The 20,983-nt window shown below is 34.5% G+C and overlaps 2 protein-coding genes across 2 annotated transcripts; both read left to right on the top strand.

Annotated features, from left to right (window-relative positions):
• The first annotated feature begins 8,423 nt into the window (after positions 1–8,423).
• On the top strand, positions 8,424–10,019 carry LOC146132927 (3-hydroxyanthranilate 3,4-dioxygenase-like). The gene has a single exon (XM_083397237.1). It carries the CDS (start codon positions 8,515–8,517, stop codon positions 9,346–9,348), a length of 834 nt encoding a protein of 277 aa, XP_083253363.1. The 5' UTR covers positions 8,424–8,514; the 3' UTR covers positions 9,349–10,019.
• A 285-nt stretch (positions 10,020–10,304) lies between these two features.
• Positions 10,305–19,204, top strand: LOC146132926 (noelin-3-like). Its single transcript, XM_083396951.1, has 8 exons — positions 10,305–10,610; positions 12,748–12,873; positions 12,979–13,105; positions 14,667–14,894; positions 15,335–15,480; positions 16,003–16,122; positions 17,667–17,822; positions 18,839–19,204. The coding sequence occupies exons 1-8, from the start codon at positions 10,305–10,307 to the stop codon at positions 18,968–18,970; spliced, it is 1,341 nt and encodes a 446-aa protein (XP_083253077.1). The 3' UTR covers positions 18,971–19,204.
• The last annotated feature ends 1,779 nt before the right edge of the window (positions 19,205–20,983 follow it).

Below are 20,983 nucleotides of genomic sequence, written 5' to 3'. Positions count from 1 at the left end.
TTCTGCAATCTTACAAGACCTTCTCGTATTAAAGTCAGCACCCTTATTTGTTTTTATAATATATTTTTTCTTTATATTAGTCAAAATCGACATTTTTTTTTCAAGTTTTGCTATGTTTTTGAATAACCGGAATTAAAAAAAAACTTCCCGGGATTCGGGATTGGTGATTCGCGGAAAATCCCGAGAATTTCCCGTCGAAACATTCCTGGAGAGGAACCCTAGTTGTAAGATTGCAGAAGATATACTACAAAGCAGAAATGAGCTTAATTATAATGTTTGGATCTGTGAAAAAAAGTGAAAAAATCAGTGATAAAGAGAAACTCTAACAACAAATAAGGTAACCTAAGCATGAAAACATGCAGTGGGTTAAAAAACTTATGCATACTATAGTGCTGCGCAAAACATAGTGCTTTTACGGTTTCACTTTTTTGTTTTGTACATGCAGCAAAGTGAGTCTTCATTCGGCGCTCTTTCACTATTGTACGTGAAAAGTTATGCAAAAAAAAATAATAATATTACCGCATACCACAACGCATATTGTTTGGGTTAGGTTTAGCGTTTGGGTGAGGGTGGGTCAAGTAATATTATCTTTGTTATTAATAATAACTTGACCAACCCTCAACCAAACGCTAACCCGCACCCTAACCCAACAATATGTGTTGTGGTATGCGGCATTTGAAGAAAATTTTTTTTTTATTAATTTTTACGTACAATAGTGAAAGAGCGCCCTTCATTCCATAGCACTTCACGCCAAAATTTCGGGTGTGCAGAACATATTTTGAGATGCACATGTGTTCAAGTTCAATTATGTTTTTTGCACACCTTAGGTTGGAAATCCTACCACAATTTAGTTTTTTTTCGAAATTTAAGTGCGCAAACTACCTCTGCAGGTTTGCACACACATATCTCCAAGTTTTCAACAATACACTTTCGGTTGTTTCAAGTTGCTAATAGCTATCCTGATCGAAAAACTTAGGATAACTAATCTGTGTACGGAAAGCTAACTGTGTGAAACGAAAAACTAACACTCAAACACATACGTGGAATTTTTGAGTGTACTAAACGAATAACGTTTTTTTTTTTTAGTACCGAATACCACAATTGTCCTTTCGGCAAAACAATTTATTGATTTTTTTTAATATTTTTCCACTGATTACCACATAGCAACTATACTTAAATTGAAAGATAAAACAAAATCTAAGCAAATTTTTAGGTAAAAAAGGTCTGACAATTCATTGATAATTCGTATGAACACGTATAAACAAACATAAAAACTTTAAACATATCAACAGCAGTGAATATTCAATTAATTGTTTTTTTTAAAGCCCAATATTTTTTTGGAATTAATGGATAATCAAGAGCGAATTTTGAAAACTATCTAATCTGAGTCTATCGAATGTAGGTCTTAAATGCTCCACTGAGAAAGTTTATAAATATCGCTATGTAGGTACTAAAGAACACACTACTAAAGAACACAGTAAATAAAGTAAGGTTCATCTCCCACTTACCTCATTAAGAAATTTACAGCGAAATGACGTTTTCGAAGCCTAATATTCAGTGTTGTAAACAAGTCATTTTGAAATGACTTAAGTCCCAGTCAAGTTATTTGTAAAATAACTTAAGTCCAAGTCAAGTCTTACTGAATAAATAACAAGTCAAGTCCCAGTCCAAGTCATCAGTTGCACAAGTCAAGTCCCAGTCAATTCATAATTAGAGCAAGTCAACTTCAAGTCACGTCCTTGTCGTAAAAATAAAACGTTGAACTATTGGAATTTTTAAACTCGTACGATTATGAGTAATAACTGAACTAAAAAATGAGAAAAACGCAATTTATAGCAAGCAAATTGTTTTATGTGCAAACATTTGGATAAATAGCTCAATTTTATTAAAAAAAAGATTTACAGAAAGCATTTCAATTCATCCTAAGTAATTTGCCCATAAGACTTAAGTCAAGTCAAGTCATTTGCCCCAAAGACTTAAGTCAAGTCAAGTCATTTGAAAACAGTGACTTAAGTGCACTTAACTTAAGTTATTACAACACTGGTAATCGTCAAAAACTTTCAATATTTTACGCGTAGAGAAAACAATTTTTTGGTTAATTTTAATAATGTGTGGTACACGCTTCCTCAATAACCTGAAAGATTAGGAGGATCAAATTTTGTGAATTTTTTTAAGTCAAACAACGTATATTTTTGCACTCAATCCGACCAAAGAGATCCAACTTTTGATCCTACTACAGGTACTTTTGATGGATTAAGCCAAATTAAAATCTTTCGTTTTCGGCCTTTAAGCCAAGCAGTAGGCTGTAGCTGCTAATTTACTGAGGGATCACAATTAATAGCATGGCGTGGTCTAAATCATTCTAATCTCAACCGTAGACAAAAGTGCAATTTAAATATTCGATTACTAACATAACTTACTTTATAGACTACAAGTAACGTACCGGTATAGCTATTTCTTTTATGCATTGCGTTTACAACGCCCATTTTTCTTGAAAATCAAGAAAAATGCTGTTTCTTCAATCATAATAAGACGTTTTTTTTCGCCCAGCGTTCATATAGTGGTTAAAACATCATATAGTTTTGGAGTTTATTTATCGTGTGGTTGTGTTTCCAATTATAGATTTAAACAAAAGTAGGCCTACAAAATTTCAGGGTTCCATTTTCTTTGTAACGGGTCTTAATTAGGTCTGCATAAAATATGTGATGTGCTTAAGCCGAGCGTTGTGTAATTAGTCGTTCACTTTCAAATAAAAAGACAACAATTGCACTTTGGCGATAAGAATGTTAAAATTAGAGGTAGATCTCCTTCGAAGTGAAGTTACTTAATGTACTAACATTTGATGGCGCCTTATTGTTTCTCGACTCGCTGTGCCCTCTGAGCCTGTGCAGCTCACAATTGATATAGCGACGGTACCGATATGGCCGAAGGTCGTAATTTCGAAACTCACTGCAGGCGCCAAGTTCGCCCAGTTCACTGCAGGCTAGTTGTTTTTCTAGGCTACCTTACTTGCATCCTCGATCGACATATTCTGTCGATATGTGATAATGGTTAGATATAAAATGTTACATTCAAGTAGGCTATAATTGCTTCACATTTCAAAAAATTCTGTTTTCCAATGCACTCATAAGAGCCCCTGCACGTTTTACGTAGCCCTGTTTGGAAACAAGGTTACTTAGTTGCAGCCTACAAAACGTTTTTTTAACAAAATTTCACTATGCTAAATCAACAATTTTTCGCGGTCACACGATGTTTTATTATTTTTGTAGCAATTTTAAACATGTGATCTTTGTAAGTCACATATTTAAGAAAATTGTAGGCCAAACAAACGAATTTTTACGTCAGTTGCATATGACTTCGCTCGAGCAGAGCAGTTTTCTGTAGATTTCTTGTATTACGACGTCATCTCTAACATTTCGTCCCCGACCCTAAATAAAATTCCTGGATCCGCCCTTTCTAATATCGTACGTTGTAAACACATAAAATTGAGAAATTGAGAAATCAAACTTTGAAACTGATGAAAATTGAAACTCATTTTCAGCCATTAGAGTTGTCGCGTCATAAATAATAATTAGTGGATATTTGGAATTTATGGTATTGTGTATTTTCTGATGTGTTGCTGTGTACTCTGTTTGGCGCTGTTATGCCCCTTTGATGTGACGTCACGGAATTTTTTAAAAACTTTTAGCATGCAGAAATCATTTCGCTGTCACTCTAAAAACTAAGCGGCTGTTTTCACACATGAAAAATGTTTTTGTGTGACACATATTTCCGTTACAAATAAAAGTATTTCACCTGTGTGAACACGTTGCTGTCACAGTTCCCGGCTGCCAAAAAGGCTTCGGGTTATAAAACATTTCCGCTTTTCCGTGTCGCCTTTCTTTTTCACGCAAATTCTCAACTTGTATATGCGAGAGCGTTATATGAATATACCCCAGTTGGTGTCAGTCAATACACAGAACGGTTGTGGTTGGCTGGCCGACTTGCTTGCTTTCTTGCTCACTTATATAGCCAACAAAAAAAAACTCGACTGAATCTATGACAGAATAAGGCAGTAGCTGAACAAACAATTTTCTACAACTTCCCTACCTTGAAGGAGTGAGGTTGATTCATCGGGCAAAAGACTTTAATGATTCTTATAATTAACCCGCTTGCTTCAGAGTAAAGCAACTTTAAGCAAAGTATGTATTTGGAGACGGGCTCAAAACCAAAATGTGCATATTGTGCGCACAATGTGCACTTGTCATATGTGCACCGCATTCTAAGGTGCACAAAGTGCACGAATTAAAACATGCACATTGTGCGCACAATGTGCACTTGCGATATGTGCACGGTTCAGTGCCTATTTGAAGGTGCACATTGTGCTCTTGCGATATTTGCACCAAATGTGCACTAAATCTGCATCTAATGTGCACCTTACGTGAATTTGATGCGCTCTTAATGTGCATGTGCGCCGAAAGTGGCTAAAAGGTTCAAACCTTGTGTTCCGTGATAAATTTGTCCACCGCTTGTCATGGTAAAGGCGCTATTTGTCCGGCAGCCGACTATTATCAAACTTAAAAACAGACAGACAGGCAGATGTAGGATTTGTACTTGCTAAATTCTTACCACAATATATACATTTGAAAGGAAAACGGTCTCCGTGGATAACGACCGCGAGGTTTTCGCCAGATTTTCGTTACTTAAAGTTGTATGAGGAATTCTGCAATATATATTTACAAACACGAAAGGCAATATTTTAATGTAAAATCACAATGCTATGGCATGCCACGTCAGATAATGTCACTTGCAGGGCTGTTAAACAAGCATTGATTGCTCGAAGTGTTTGACGAAAAGGAAAATGAATACATTCAGGGTGCAGGGCTAAAAAATTAAGTGTGCACTTTTGCAGTAAAGTTTTTATGTTAACGTGGCTAAAAAATTAGGTTTACAATTTGCAATCAATTAATGTGGAAAAATTAGCAAACGAAAGCTAGGAACGTACGTCTATAGTGTGTGTTTGATTCTTTACCTTTTTGGATGTTGCATAAATGTATGCCTTTACTTTTTGTTCTCAGTAATTATTTATTTCTCTGTAATCTAACAATATATATTTTTTATGTTTCTGGAGCATTTTTCTACGTTCGTCTTTAATTTTCCTTTTAGTGTTTAATTTCCCTTCAGTGTTCAGCTTTAATTTATTTTTGCTATAATTCCATTTTCTTTTGTCATTTGAGGTTAACGTTATTTTTTTTCTGTCGCATTTTCATATTACCTATATCTATAGCAGCACTTCGTCATATTGTTGTTTACACAGAGAATTTTTGTTTTAATCGCTGTGTCGTAACGGAAAGTTTTCGGTAAAATTCCGTTACCTAGATTTCTTGCAACCACATTCTCAATGTTTGCGATATCCTTTGCAAGATTCCATTTTTTGACACCAATTTTTATGCGTCAGAGCTGTATGTGATGTGACGTATATCCGTTTAATGTGAGCGCTTTGTTTTGAAATTCGCCTTATTGTCAAAAAAAATATTATTTCCGTCTATAAGAGTCGAGAGAAAAAGGTTTAGACCACGCCTTGTTGTCACGTGATTTATTATTGAAAATCGTAAGAATATCTACGTCAATATTTCCTGTGTATTGTAGAAATCTTTTCGCCAATAAGTATAGTCGCACAATCGAATAAACTAACCAGTATCAACCAGTATCACCCAGTACTGCCTAGTGCAGAGAGAAAATACTGAGACAGCAAAATTGACTGTTCATATATCTGAACTAAAGGAAAGAATTGGACCTGTCTGGCCTCACGAAGACAGGCCATCTCAAATCTTGAAGGAGTGTGGTCGATTCATCTTGGCAATTATATAAATGAGGACTCATTAATCTGACCCACCCCCTCATATCTGTAGTAGCCACTTCGTCATATTGTGTTTACACAGAGAATTTTTGTTTTTAATCGATGTGTCGTAACGAAAAATTTTCAGTAAAAATCTATGGCCTAAATTCTTTGCAACCACATTGTAATGTTTGCGTTACTCCTTGCAGCCAATGTGCAAACGATAAGCGGAAAGTTTTCGGTAAAATTCCGTTACGTAGATTTCTTGCAACCACATTGTAATGTTTGCGATATCTTTGCAGCGAATTTGCAAAAATTCAAATTGCTGACACCAATTTTTATGCGTCAAGGTATTTACATCCGTTTTTTTGTATATGTTTCAAAACACCGCGGTCTGAACATTAGTCGGTTTCCCCGGTCGTGTGATTTTCAAACTGTTGACATTTAACTGGAGTCAGAGGCTGTTTCGCAATCGCATTTTGACGTAAAATTTGTATGTTTCGCGTCAGAAATAAGTGTAAAAAAGGTTTAGACCACGCCTTGTTATCACGTGATATTTTGTTAAGTATTATAAGAATTAATGACGTAAATCTTTCTTCGTTCGCAGAAATTTTCTTAACTGATTCTCGTCGATAAATAGCGTGTTCAATCAATATAAAATGGAGAGGCTTTTACAGCTTTTACTAAGACAGCAAAATTGACTGTTCATGTATCTGAACTAAAGGAAAGAATTGGACCTGAATGGCCTCACGAAGACAGGCCATCTCAAATCTTGTAAGAGTGTGGTCGATTCATCTTGGCAATTATATAAATGAAGACTCATTAATCGGACCCACCCCCACATATCTATCGATAGTATTTCGTTTATAATCTTGCTTAAAGTATTTCGCAAATATTGCTGCTGCAGTTTACGTTGCGCTTTTCGTTAAAAAAATTTGTAACCATTTCCATTTTTCATATTACGATTGGTTTACGCCCTGTAGTGAGTATTTTTTTGTTCCCTTAATTGTTTTTGTGCTATATGCGTGCCGTGACGCCTTCAATTTTCTGGTTTTGTTGAAGTTCTTTTTAATTTACGGAATTATGGCCTGACTTAATGTTATACAATCACTCATTTTAAATATATATTTCATAATAAAAATGCTTGAATTTTTTTTAAATGCACTGAATCAGAGAGGTCGATAGAGCCACTACCGGTAATTACGAAATATATTTTTAGGAGTCATTGGTCATTTAAAAAATAAACAATCTAGGCTGACGTATCGCTATTCAATGTTCAACTAATTCTAACAATTTTTTTCTAAGTTAAAATTAAAATGCAATATTGTACTTGAATTAGATTAAAAATGGTCAAACATAGATCTTTAAATACAAGAAGTGTTGCCTTACGTTTAAAAGTTCCTACCAACATGCAATTGGGTAGGGTTTCCCAAAACTTGACATTCCCATAACCAATATCGTGGACAAAAAGTATCACAATCCGATACCCAATGACGTCATACCCATGCCCACATAAGCAAAGTAGATAAAAATTATGAACATTGAAAATTTTTTTAACAGGTTTTAAAGATAAATTTGCAGGTTATAGTTACCTTCAGTTGTTAAGTTATTTTTTTAGTAAATTTACCCCATATAATAAAAAAAAAAAAAATATAATATAATTATAAAAAGAACCGATAGAAAAATAACATGCATAATAAATCCACTCCATATAATCGGAAATCCATAGAATTGGGACTCAATTAAAAAATATATAATAATAAAAAGAATTGCACGAAAGATAACATGCATTGCTACTTGATCTTCTCAATACAAAAACATCAGCGAAAAAATCGTTTCATATGAAGTTATTTATTTTACTGTATAGTACGTACACTGGTACATTGTAAGTTGCACATTGCACATTGAGCGACAGTGAACAATGTGCACTTAATCGCCACATCTATCGCAAGTGCACATTGTGCGCACAATGTGCACGTTTTGGTTTTGAGTCCTGTTGTGTATTTGGGTGAAAAAAATCTTGTTACTTTTGCACAATTTGCATACTCTTTGGTGCACATGACTGCATTCCATAATTTGTAGCCGCCATATATTCACGCCAAAACTTTTTGCGGCCAAAATAGGACGATATATACGCAAAAAAGACAATTTTTTCTTGGTAAATCCACTAGGCTAGCGATATTTCACGCCAAATGACGTCACTGGCGGAATAGAATGCAATCAGGATGGTGCGTTGTGCGGTATTGCACGTTGTGCACCTTCAGATGCTTTTGGTGCACACATCGCTAGTGCACATTTTGTGAACAATGTGCACCTTAGAAAGTCTACCAAACTGTTCACATATCGCAATTACACACTGTGCGTACAAAATGCACGTTTTAGTTTTGAGTCAAGTGTTGGGTATTACAGGCAAAATGCTTTAATGTAGTGTTACGGCTAAAAAAGAGTTTTACGGGGTTAACAACTTTGATTTAACCAATCATTCCACATTAAAATTATGAATAGCAACAAAAAAATCTGGTTAATTAAATATAAGCAGTCTATAATAATCTGCGAAAAATATGCTTGACTGCACGTTCGAGCTGTGCCTGACGCTGCAAAAACAACAACCAAGGCAGCAGAACTGTACTAGTTAGTACATCTAACCTGCAATTTCGCTGAGCTCCCTGCGTTAATTCAAAGAAAATTTCGCAATAATGGAAATTAATGTAATAAACCTTCCTGGTTGGATAGAAGAAAACAAAAAGTTTTTTTTGCCACCTGTTTGCAATAAGCTTATGCACAATGACCAGTTGAAGATTATGTTTGTTGGCGGGCCGAATGTGCGCAAGGATTATCACATCGAGGAAGGCGAAGAGTTCTTTTACATGATTCAAGGAGAAATGTGCCTTAAAGTAATTGAACAAGGCAAACCACGAGATATTGTCATCAAAGAAGGTGAAGCGTTTTTGCTACCAGCTCGTATCCCACACTCACCTCAACGTAAGGCAAACACAGTAGGCTTGGTTATTGAAAGAGAACGCCTTAAACATGAAACTGACATTCTTCGTTATTATGTTGATGGCTCCTTGGATGTTCTCTATGAAAAAGCTTTCTATTGTGAAGATTTAGGAAAAGATCTGCCTCCTGTTATACAAGCTTTTTTTAAGTCAAACGCTCACAAAACAGGAATCCCAGATGCAGAAAATGTTTTAAGCAAATATCCGTTTGAGTTGGATCAAGAAACTAATTTGGGAAATGCAGCTTGTCTTTTGGATTTAATTTTAAAGTCAACACAAAATGTTGATATGGATCTATTCCCTGGCAACAATCAATTCAAAGTACAAGTTATTCGCAATGGTTCTCATAACTTTGAAACAGATGATATTGAAAACTGGATTTGGCAAATTTCTGGAAATTCTGCCATAACAATTGGAAACAAGTGTAATAAAATGGGTAAAGGTGATACAGCTCTCTTGCAGGCCAGGTGTTCATTCAATTGTACTCTGAAATCAGAAAGTGTCGCTTTAAGAATCTCCCAAAAGCGCTGAAGACAATGAAGTTTTCTGTTGTCAGCAAAGTTTTTATTATTATTCTTCAACAATCATATGCCAGGTTCTTTTTAACTAAGATGTAATTGTGCAATATTACAAAAAATATTATTATATAGGTCGAAAATTTATTTTTGCAACACATCTTGTTCTTGCTTAAAATTAGCTTAATTGAAAATTTTAGTTTTGTTTGTTTATATTTATAAATGTATTCGTTAGTATATTCAATACATCATGCACATTTTGCATGGAGGTACGAAATACAACAATTCAATCAACTGTTTTATTTTGAATAAAACATCAAGGATGCCATTAATATATAATGTATTTTTGTAAATGATTTTAAATATTTGTGATTTTTTTAAATAAACATTGTTTATTAATTGGCACAGTTACTGTGTAACTTGCAAACCTGTTTAAACAGTTTTGTTTGCTTATGCACTCTTTTGGATATGGCATGTGGGTTTACATGCCGGATGTTATTTTAATCCTATGAATTGGCATTTGTACCAACCTCTTATGCTTACGCTCAATATGTGGTATTTAGTGGGCTGTATAAAAAAATGCTTGAGATATTTAGTGGGCTGTATAAAAAAATGCTTTAGCAATTTCAAGTCTAAACAAAAATTTTGAAATACGTACAGGATAACCGCTAAGGTAATGTATCGTAATAAAACAATTCTATTTAATAATATGTGGTTAATTCATTGTGAAGTGAGAACTTTTTGACATCAAAAGTTTAAAACTAGTTGTAATTTACTACAATTTTTGTTGATTTTTTTGCACCATGAAATGCATCCTACAATCACACGGTGCAATCAAGTTAGCACTCCTATGTAAAACAGATTTTTTTCATTTTCATGCGCCCCGGGGCATTCTGAAAATACTTTAGGGCATCAAGTCTCTACAAGCCCATATTCACACAGTTACTTCGATTTAGTTTATCGGTGTGTAATATGCGTTTGCGAGTCCTTTACTTGCCTGCTTGTTTGTTTGCTATTACTCAATTAACGTTATATGTACATAGACAAGGGTATGTCTTAACGCTAAGCAGACGTGCTACAAGAGAACTGCACCTCTTAGAAAAAAACACAGTTTTGCTTAGAAAGTCAATTAGCAATGTGTCATCGGAAAACGACCGTCTTGAAAATGTTGTAAAGTCGCAGTATAACAAATTAAAGCGATTGGTTGAAGTAAGTCGGAAGAACATCATAAGAATTAAAGGTGTGCCAGAAAAAAAGAATGAAATTTTGGAAGAAAAGGTAATACACGCTCTTTAAGTTACGGAGAGCATTTATAATCCACGTTTAGCGTGTTAAAATGTTCTACAGTAGGGAATGTTAAAACGATTATTAGGACGAGTCCATGCTATAAAAACACGAAGTGCTTGTGCAGCGGTAGTGTAACTCTTCGTCAACTACAATACCGTACTACTCCTTGTCAGTGCGAAACTTTTATTATCAAATTTAGATCCTAATCAAGTTACCTGCTGTGCCCAGACGAACTTCAGGGAAATGTACAACTATAACATACTTTTAAATGAGGTGTTTGCGTGGACTAACTAAAAAGATTTACGCCAAAAATATGGAATAAATTTAATAAACTTTTGCAGGTTTATATTGTAAACTAGGGTTTTAAGTTTTTGCGCTGCGGCCCCTTGGCAGTATTTGCCAAAACTGGCGACCAGTGCTCCCTCTAAGAAAATTTGCTACTGCGCAAATATTTTTTGTATAACATTTTAGCATTATAGAATATTTGATTTAGAGCACATTTAAGAATCGCGAACTACTCGCTCATTTGCATTTCTCAAGATGAATATGCCAATTTGTGAGGGCCAATAATTGAGTCCACGGCTGTATATGCACAGAAATCACGTAAAAATTGCGGTTGTATTAAACTATTCGTCCCCCAAAATGCATTCGGTTTCATGATTTCTAATTATTGTCAATCACTCCCTGCTGTGCTTAGCATTCTCCTGACTTTCTTTTTCCTTTTAGCTTAGTTTTCTTGGGTAGACATTTAGTTCTACGTAAGATATAAAAACATAATCAGCATGATGATCAAAAAAGGATAATACAAAAAAGCAACAGCAAAACATGTATTAGGCCTACGTCACAATCGTCAATGCCGATTTGATTTGTTTACTTAGCTGCAAACATCAATCAAGATTTGTTTATCTTAGCTGCAAACATCAACAAAAAACATGGCCAATGCGAAATGCTTGAACTGTTGTGGCAAAAAGTGGAGATATTTGAGTTTTAATTTTGAGAATGGTGAAAGTGCGCAAGAGACAAATTTTACTGCGCAATTTGTCTGGTGTGGCTGCGCATTGAAATTGCGCAGTTGCGCACCTTAAAGGGAACACTGCTGGCAACCCACTCTCCAAAGTTTTTGTTTTTCTAGTTCAATGAATTAGAGCAAAATGCGTCTAATTCTAATCTAATTTGAGAATGGCATGTGTGCGCTAATTCTAGTTCTAATCTAATTCGGATTTTACCAAAATATTCTACTTTGTCCAACGGCATTTTTAGTATCTCAGTCAAAAAAATAATTTGAATTAAAATTCGTTGGTCGAAACGACTTGTGTGTGTGTAATATTTAAAAAGCATATAGGCTATGCTAAAAGGAATAACATCAGAACAGGAATACCTAGCTTTCACATTCTTATTAGATTTGTAATTTAAAATAAATTCATTGTGGATAATAAATGTAATTCTAGTTCAAATTCGTTTTTTATAAGAATTTGGTAGGCTAATTCTAATTGTAATCTAATTTCAGAAAACTTAAAATGATCTAATTCTAATCTAATTTTAAAAAGCTAAAATAAATCTAGTTGTCCAAGTCTGGCCCGCAGGTTAAGTACGAGTTCAATATAGTCTTTAAGATTGGTCGACACCAGGTGCACCAAAAGCTGCAACTTTTTGGGGGGTTGACAACATTAGGACCACGTACAACACTAAAGCATCACGTAAAAGTGCTTAGATAAAAGGCGAATGGCAATCAAAATATATATTTGCCCCCGTTAGTCACAAGTGAACGTTCAATCCACAATCTTTATTTACAAAATTATATTTTGCTTTGGTAAAATCGCTTGCCCAAGCGCTTTGAAACATACAACATAGCACAAACGATGAAAAATCAGTGCAATTGAATATAAAATCGCCGAATTGCTTAAAACATATATTAAAACCAAAAGCTATTTAATTACTGCTACACATTGACCTTAGTTGATATGGTATTCTTAACTTAGCAAAAAGTAATATTGCCATTTATATACCTAATTCCTTTATTTAAGATTCTTATTATTAGGATAACACACCAGTTTTTCTGAGTCATACATTAATATTTTTACCTGCCCTGATGCAATAAAATTGCCATTAACGCGTTGTTTATTCTTAGATTGTAGAGTTGGCTGATTTTATTGACGTTAAAATATCCACAAACGACGTGGAACGTGTCAATCGTATCGGCGCTAAACGACGAAATGGAGCCCGCGCTATTGTTGCGCAAATGTCATCATTCAAGGTAAGACAGCGGGTGTATGTTTTGATTTAACAAGCTTCTCACCAAAAAAATTTAGACAGGTGAAAGATAAACAATAGCCAAAATTTTATGATATGTTCGAATTAGGTTAAGCAACTGCTAATACGCGAAGCTGCTGCTTCCTTCAGAAACCTGGAATTTACTATACAAGATGATGCCACCAACTACATCATGCCAAATTCTATAAAACAAAAAACTTCGCAAACAACCACAGGTAAGGTTCGAAACCAATGGAAAATGTGTTTAACGCTAAAATATTGGTCCTCTTGAAATATGCTGGACCTTAAAAACAGTAAAATAACTTCTATAGCCTTGACGATGGCATTAAGAGTCCAATTGCGTGGAATTAAACGTCTTGGAACAAGTTAATTCATTATTGGATAGCTTATATTAGGAAAAGATAAACGTAAACATTGCCGAAAAATGCCATGCACGTATAATCTGTTTAAATTCTGATGCACACACATAGTTGGAGTATCTTAGTATGGAACTGAATAGCCTTTATTCCTTCCGATGAGCGTCCAACAGTTTTGTAAAACAAGTTTTTCGGAAAATTTTAGTAAAGGTAAAACATGTATTTTTTTGCTCACACCAACAAATGTTTGAAAAGTGCACACCTTATCTAAATTAGGAGCACTTTTCAGATTACAATTCTTGCCAGCTTAGATATGCGATGAAAGTTATCGCGCTTTTCCCAAAGGAATGATGTAGGCTATTTTATAGGACAAAATGCTCGCGCCTCAGACTTCTGTCCGTTTGGCAAAACTATAACGTTGTTGCCATATGATTGTTTTTCGTGCCAAGCTGCGTATATTATTTTTACCAAAATGTTTGGCCAATTTAAATCAAACAAAGGCATATGCCGAATTCACGTCAATATGTCGTTTAAATCTTAAATGATACTGCAGCTTCCAAAATCTCAGATAGCGCACTGATGACCACATGCTGATTCTTTTGCGTGGTTGTTTAGGTCCTGCAAAACGCATCACGCTGTTTGAACCATTGCATTTGCTTTTTTACCTTTATTGCAAGTGCATTAATCGCTTGAATATGAACGCTGTGCACTACTAAGGTGTGCTACAACTATCTTTTCTTAACATAAGTACAACAAGTCGAATGTAGAACAATTAAACTGCAAAAGTTTAAGTGCAAACATAAAGTTTATTTTTAACTGGAACATATTATTCTATAATCCTGCGATTTTGCGCATTTAAAATCAATCCATAACTTGACATGTGTTATGCCACGGTGTAAACTAGCTACAAGCTACGATCAATTAGTTATGTGTATATATAGTCAGTACCGGCACACAATACCCGGTATCGTCGCCAAGCTGTTGGAATGTTTGCTGTTAAGTTTGTTACATCACATTGTAGGAAGAACAGGTGACCTGTTCTGGTATGGCAGGTTCAGAAGAAGATAATGAGTACTTCGGTTTAGAAAATTTAGCTACCGCTAGAGAGTGATACAGAGATAGACGCTACAAAACCACGCTCGCTACGCAAATTATCAAACTTTATCATTTAAGCACTTTATTATTTGAAGAACTTTTTTGTATTGAAGTAAAAACAGTTTGCAACCCTTGTTTCAAAGCCCTGATGTATTAAATCAAAAAGTTTCGTGTACGGGACCCTACGTTGAAAATCACGGTTCGGCAATCCAAATAAATGAAGGTAGTACGAAACGCCATACGTTTTGCAAGCTGTCTATACACTTATAAGAACAGGAAACGATTTTTAAGCATATTAAATATGTTTTATAATTCCATCATATAGAATGCCACTTGGTTGAAGCAGTAAGCGAACCCGAAACTGTCGGCAAGTCTGATACGATATTCGGTGCCTGGATGAGAGATCCGCTTTCATCATCACTCGACGGGGAAGGCACAATTTGGGTGATGGTACATTTTTACGAAAATGACCAGATTGAAGAATATCCTTCCATGCGACATTTTGTGAGAAGGAGACCCAGAGTTACTTACAAGTTGCCGTATGACAGAGCAGGTACGCAATTCGATCGATAAAATTGCAGCAAAAATTAATAGAGAATGCGTAATAAGAATATCAAAGCCCATACAGAAGTAGGTATCATTTCGAACGTTTCGAATAACTCTTTATTCATTTTCAACATGTTACTTCTGTATTGCCTTTGATATTCTTATTACGTCTTACTACAACCACCAACCATCAAGCTCCAAATAGTGAGTACACTTAAACACATTAATTACCTTTTTACGACTAAACAGATTTGTGTCATTAAGTTACCCCGATAGATATATAAGTTTGGGAGTTCCTTATTATCAACCTAGAACAATGGGCAACCGTTAAGCAAAGTATTGTTAACCAAAAGATTGGGTACTTTTGTTATAGTTCGGGATCGACTCTCCCTAACAAATCGGCAACCGTATACTCTCAGTCGTGTGACATATTCTGATGAATAACAGGTACAGGACATGCGGTGTACAACGGTTCTGTCTATTTCAACAAATTTAACAGCAGCCTGCTGGTCAAGTATCGATTCTCGTCAAAGTCAGTAGAAGTGGAGAGAAACCTACCTGATGCAGCCTTCGGCAATGTCGCCCCTTACCAGGTTACTAATTAATTAATCAAACGCTGGCTTTAAAACATTTAGGATAGTGAAAACTAATAACACTACTTTATTGTATATTACGACAAAGTTTATTTTTACGCATATTAACGTAATTTTCGTGCTATTATCGAGTATGCAAGAATATAGGGGGTAACAAAAAAACCGTTAACTGTTCATTTTTCTGCAAAATAAAATAGATAAACTTAGATGGAAGGTCAATAGGCAGACGTCTTTAACACCAACGTGAAATTTTGAAACCAATTTCCGTCTAAAATTTAATTCCAAGTAAACATTTCTGTAAATACCGAAATAGGACATCAAAACTGTATAGACCACATTAGTAGGGATAAATAAATATTATGTGACACTATATCTAAATAATATTGACCAGATCACCAGGCAAACGTATATAAAGCAGGTAAACAATAATAATAATAATAAATCGTTCGCACGTAAAATATAAAATGTTTCACCTCAAGTTTAACAAGTTTGAACTACGTTAAAGAAGATATTTTTATATAGTGGTCAGGTTCTACGGACATCGATTTGGCAGTGGATGAGTTCGGTCTATGGGTGATCTACGCTACACCAGATAACGCACTTGACATCGTTATTAGCAAGTTGAATACGGATACTTTGGAGGTACAGTATGTCTACGTTACTAATTAGATTAATTAGAAACATAGTTTTACTACGTGCACCCATGTGGACTAAAATAACATAGAAGCCATACAAACACTGTTACTATATTTTGTAAAATTGGTGTTTATGGTTGCAGTTGGTGTTTATGGTTGTATAAGTTATTGTCTACATTTTTTGCAACTCAGCTATAGCCCCATTAAAATTAAAAACAGTTAGTCATTAGAATATATCATGTCGAATCGTTGATACAATTTTAGGTAAAGTCTATCACTTGGATTGTTGTAAATAGTTGGATTTGATGTTCAAATAAAGTACTCTGGCAAAGTTATAAAACCAAATAACACAATTCAACCATTTAAAATTATCCCGTGAGTGCTAAGTGCTTGCTACGGTTAGGGATGTCCGATACTTGACATTTTAATCCCATACCGATACCCGCTATTTTAGCTCAGTGGTACCAAACCTAATGGTCGCGACTCCCAAGGGGTCGCAAGAGGTTGTCTGGGGGGTCACCGTACACTATTTGTAAACTATTTGTTGGTTGTTTAATTGACTAGAAAAAGGCAATATGAAATAAAAAAATAGCAGTAGAAGGAGCAACAACAACAATCGTGTTGATGAAATTTGCTTCAGTAAACAAGTCGTGTTTATGACGTCACAATTTCTCTTATTTTCAAGGAATGACCGAAGCCTAGCTCCAGTCTAATGGCCTGGTCTAATATAAATTGGAACAGTAGTCATCTGCCTACCTAAGACGAAAGACCACGACACTTGATAAAACTCTATGTAACAACATTGTTCCCAATTAAACAATTCAGATAAAAACATGATACCTAATATAAAAACAATAGCATACATAAAAAATATTGCTAAAAAAACTACATTTTTATTTTAGACTTAAAAAAAAAAAAAGAAATAAATCAATTCTTATTTTCATCAGTTTACGGGAATTACATTTTTATTGTTACGTTGTAAGGGCACAATACATTTTTGTTATGGGGTAATAATAAATCTTATGACGTAAAACAACCTTAAACCGAACTTCAATTACTTGTGTAGGCTTTCGGTGTAAATCCAGACAGTTTTGCCAAATTTTAAAACAATTTGTCCAGAAATGTGAACAGTTTGCCAAATTGTATATTACTGTCATCTGGTTTGTGTGTAATACACCAAAATAAAGGATGCGCGCAGGTTTAACAAAAAACTAAACCGGGGATTGCGACAACAAAAAGGTTGGGAACCACTGTTTTAGAAAAAAGTTTTGCGATCCGATCCGATACCGAAGGTGCCATTACTATGCTCAAACAAATAAAATAAATTTAGTTGAAATGTTTAGCTACTAAAGAATTTTTCTCAGATTATATGGTAAAAATTTGCATAAGCGTGAAGACGTTTAATTACCATCAGTTGTTAACCTACTATTTTTTGACGAATTACTACCACTTGGCATCGGGTATCGGCTCCTATCCGATATTATTGGACATCCCAAGCCACAATTTTAATTAGTGACAGTCTATACGACCAAATTGTAAATGAACGGGCAGGTGGTTGATACTTGGAACACAAACTGGAGAAAACAGTGGTCGGGAAATGCATTCATTGCTTGTGGAGTTTTGTACGTGCTGAAAAAATACGACGAACGCAAGACCGCCATCAGCTACACATATGATACTCATACAAAAACATACAAGCATGTCGAAGTAAGTTTTGGCCGGTGTTTTGACGTGGAGAGTCTTAGGGAGTTTTTTAATGCGGTTAAAATTAGTATTACGAAGTGCGTAAAAATCAACTAAATCAAATGTACAGCAAACAAGTTATTCACGAGTAGATTTGAAGATCAATTGGATTTAGTTTCAATCCAATTTGTCAATTTTGACAACTAGAATAAATTAGAATTAAACCAAATATAAGGTGTTCCACATTTTATAAGTGCATATTGCATGTATGGAGTCAGCAAATCTTACTGATAACAAAACTATTGTTTGCACAAATTAATTAGTTGCGGAATATCAAACATTTCTATAATATCAAAGATTCCTATAGTTGACACATGTTAAAGCCACCGGTTACTGATATGACTCTGTCTAAGAATCATGTAGACCTCCTTCTTAACTACTTTAATAACTTTAATGATGATGTCTGTAAATAGATAATTTATTTTTATCAATAATATATTGCACGAAAAAGGCGTCTTTATGAAAACTAATGGGTTGTGATTTGGGTATCGTTGATTTAAATAGCATAGCTGATCAACACCTAATCTATTTGAAATACTGTTAAATTGTGAACTTGAGAAAGTTTTCGAACGTTTGTTCTTGCTATAAACCAGGGGTTCCCTACCTTTTTACACCGTGGCACCCTTTAAAAATTTTGAGAAATCAATGGCCCCCCTAATTTTTTTCAACCTTTTTAACCAAAAAAAATGTTATTTAAATTTAAAAGTGGTTTATACAGTAACCAGTAGTTAGAATGATAAACTGATATAAATACAACACATAATAAACATTATAGTACATAAGTAAGTTATTACATATTCAGTTATGGTTGAGTCCATGGCCCGCAGATTGGTAACTCTTGTCGTAAACAATGCAATTTCTTCGATTTTTTCTACACTAATGAGTAATGAGTATTTCTATTTTTCAATATATTGGCAAAGGACTAGGCAAACTTTTATGCCATTAACCTCTGAGTCTAAAGCGTGTTATTTAACCATCAGATTCCTTTCATCAACAACTACGAGTGGAACACAATGCTTGCGTACAACCATAAGGAAAAAGTGCTTTATGCCTGGGACCGGGGATTTCTTGTCAATTACAATGTGACTTTTAGACAGACGAGTTCACGTTAACTAAATTATCCCAAGGCAAAATTGTTTCAGATTATAGAGAATATTTGAGATAAATTCCCTGTATATGTGCAATGTTTTTTTTTTTTATAAATGTTGTGATTGAAATGTAAAAGAGTATTACAACGCTGTGTTTAACTATTTAGTCGTTTACTTGTTATGATTTCAATTGGGAAACTATACTCGACAGCAGTGAACAACTTTCAAAAGTTGACAATTTTTTTCTAGTCTCGGGCGAAAACCTAACTCAGAAATAATTCCAAGTAATAAATTAAGTAATAATAATTGACAATATATATATATATTTTTTTTTTTAAATGTCTAGTTTTTGAACAATTTTTATAACAAATGTTATTCAGCGACGGACCTGGATTTTTTTGGCGAATAAAAAATGTGTCTTATTAAGAAGACGAGAAAGCTTTTGTGCGTAGGCTATAGCAAGTTGTAATAAAAATAATTTATGCTGTAATTTGAATAGGGACGTTACATTTTTGGGGTAACATGTTCTTGTTACAAAAACGAAACGCACTCGTACAAAGCTCAATAAAATCCATCGAGATATAAGTTGGCGAAACTTCCATTTTTGATAGTTGCAGGGTATTCACGCCGCCATTAAGGCAAAAAGATTCCCTCAAAATCCAAACATACTAGAAGAATAACAGTTTAGTTACATATTTTTACTTTTACGAATAGTTAAAATGGCCAACAAATTTGGTCATGACTTTGTGCCTTGGTTGTAAGAGAGGTGGCGGGCCGAGTGAATTACATTGACGGGGCGGATATTTTTACAAGTTTCATAACTGAAAGGTATTTCTTAAATAAAACACTTTATTTATGTCAAAAAATATACAATGAATACTTATATTACGACTTTACCGGAACGACGTTGAAAAGCAAAGTCGGTATTAGGCCCCTAAGTAGATAAATGTGAGGCATGTAAACATTTTAATTAGGCAATAACGTTATTTTTACCAGTTGTAACTTTTTATGTAGATATAGTGCTATTGTACCGCTCATTACAGGTTAAAACTGTGTACCAATCAGTCAATTTTCGGCCAATTTTTGTTTAGTTATTAATTTGAAAACAAGCTATCGTTGTCGGTAACCATCGCTTTTCAATAAATGAAGTTAAAGTCGCAAATAAAGCGTCATAACACATATATTTAATATATAATTTCCAGCTTCCAAATGCATATTTGCCATTTGCGATCACCTTGCCACACGGTTTAAACGTGCGAAACACAGCTTTAAAAACACGTACAGCTTCACAAAATTAACTTCCTATAGAGTTTTCGCCGTCAAGCGTACAAAGAAATCTCTTTAGTACAATATTACTTTATTTGCAGTGGCATTAGATCGCAATTGGGGCAGCACCTACATTGATTCTTATCAGCGGCCATTTATTGACCCAACCTTTGGTATTTAGTTGCTCACCTGTAAAACGTTTGTAGTGCGTAAAACGATAAGAAATACTGCAAACCGAAATTTGCCACCTGGGTAAGCCAACTAACGTTATCGCAAATTCGTGGCAATTGTGAGGTACGAACAGGCTTTGACGCAATATGTAAAGAGCTCTGCCATTTTTGCGATAAAAATGAAATCAACATATTGCTTTGAATATGAAAAATAATTAAAAAATATGAAAGTTTATTAAAAAGCTTTTTATATGACAAGAATAATTTACAATACAACATTGTTTCAAAAAACTTCTCCATCGCCTATGTCAGGATTCGCCATCGCCTAAATATGGAAAGGAAGTCGGTGTTCAAGTTAAATTGGAGATCGAAAATGTGGTATCGGCCAGTTGTTATAAAATTAAGGCAAATATTATTTGCTGTTTATTATTTTTTAGTGTTGGTTGCATAAACATAAAAGACTTGACCAATAGGAATAAACTGAATACAACGGTTTGCAATCAGCGAAAATTAACAAAAATATGAAAATTTTAATAGCATGTATGCCGGATAATTCCAACTTGTCAATAAGACCAGCTTAATCTTAAGACAACTATAGAAA

This window comes from Ascidiella aspersa, chromosome 9, assembly GCF_963924565.1.
Source record: "Ascidiella aspersa chromosome 9, kaAscAspe10.2, whole genome shotgun sequence".
In the NCBI taxonomy this organism is placed as follows: domain Eukaryota; kingdom Metazoa; phylum Chordata; class Ascidiacea; order Phlebobranchia; family Ascidiidae; genus Ascidiella; species Ascidiella aspersa.
Note: the sequence above shows the minus strand (reverse complement) of the source record. Positions and strands in the feature narration are given on the sequence as shown.

Coding starts and splice junctions, on each gene's coding strand:
- LOC146132927 (XM_083397237.1), top strand. CDS start 8,515: ATGGAAATTAATGTAATAAACCTTCCTGGTTGGATAGAAGAAAACAAA.
- LOC146132926 (XM_083396951.1), top strand. CDS start 10,305: ATGCGTTTGCGAGTCCTTTACTTGCCTGCTTGTTTGTTTGCTATTACT. Junction 13,106..14,666: donor AACTTCGCAAACAACCACAG/GTAAGGTTCGAA, acceptor TCCATCATATAG/AATGCCACTTGGTTGAAGCA. Junction 17,823..18,838: donor AAACATACAAGCATGTCGAA/GTAAGTTTTGGC, acceptor TTTAACCATCAG/ATTCCTTTCATCAACAACTA.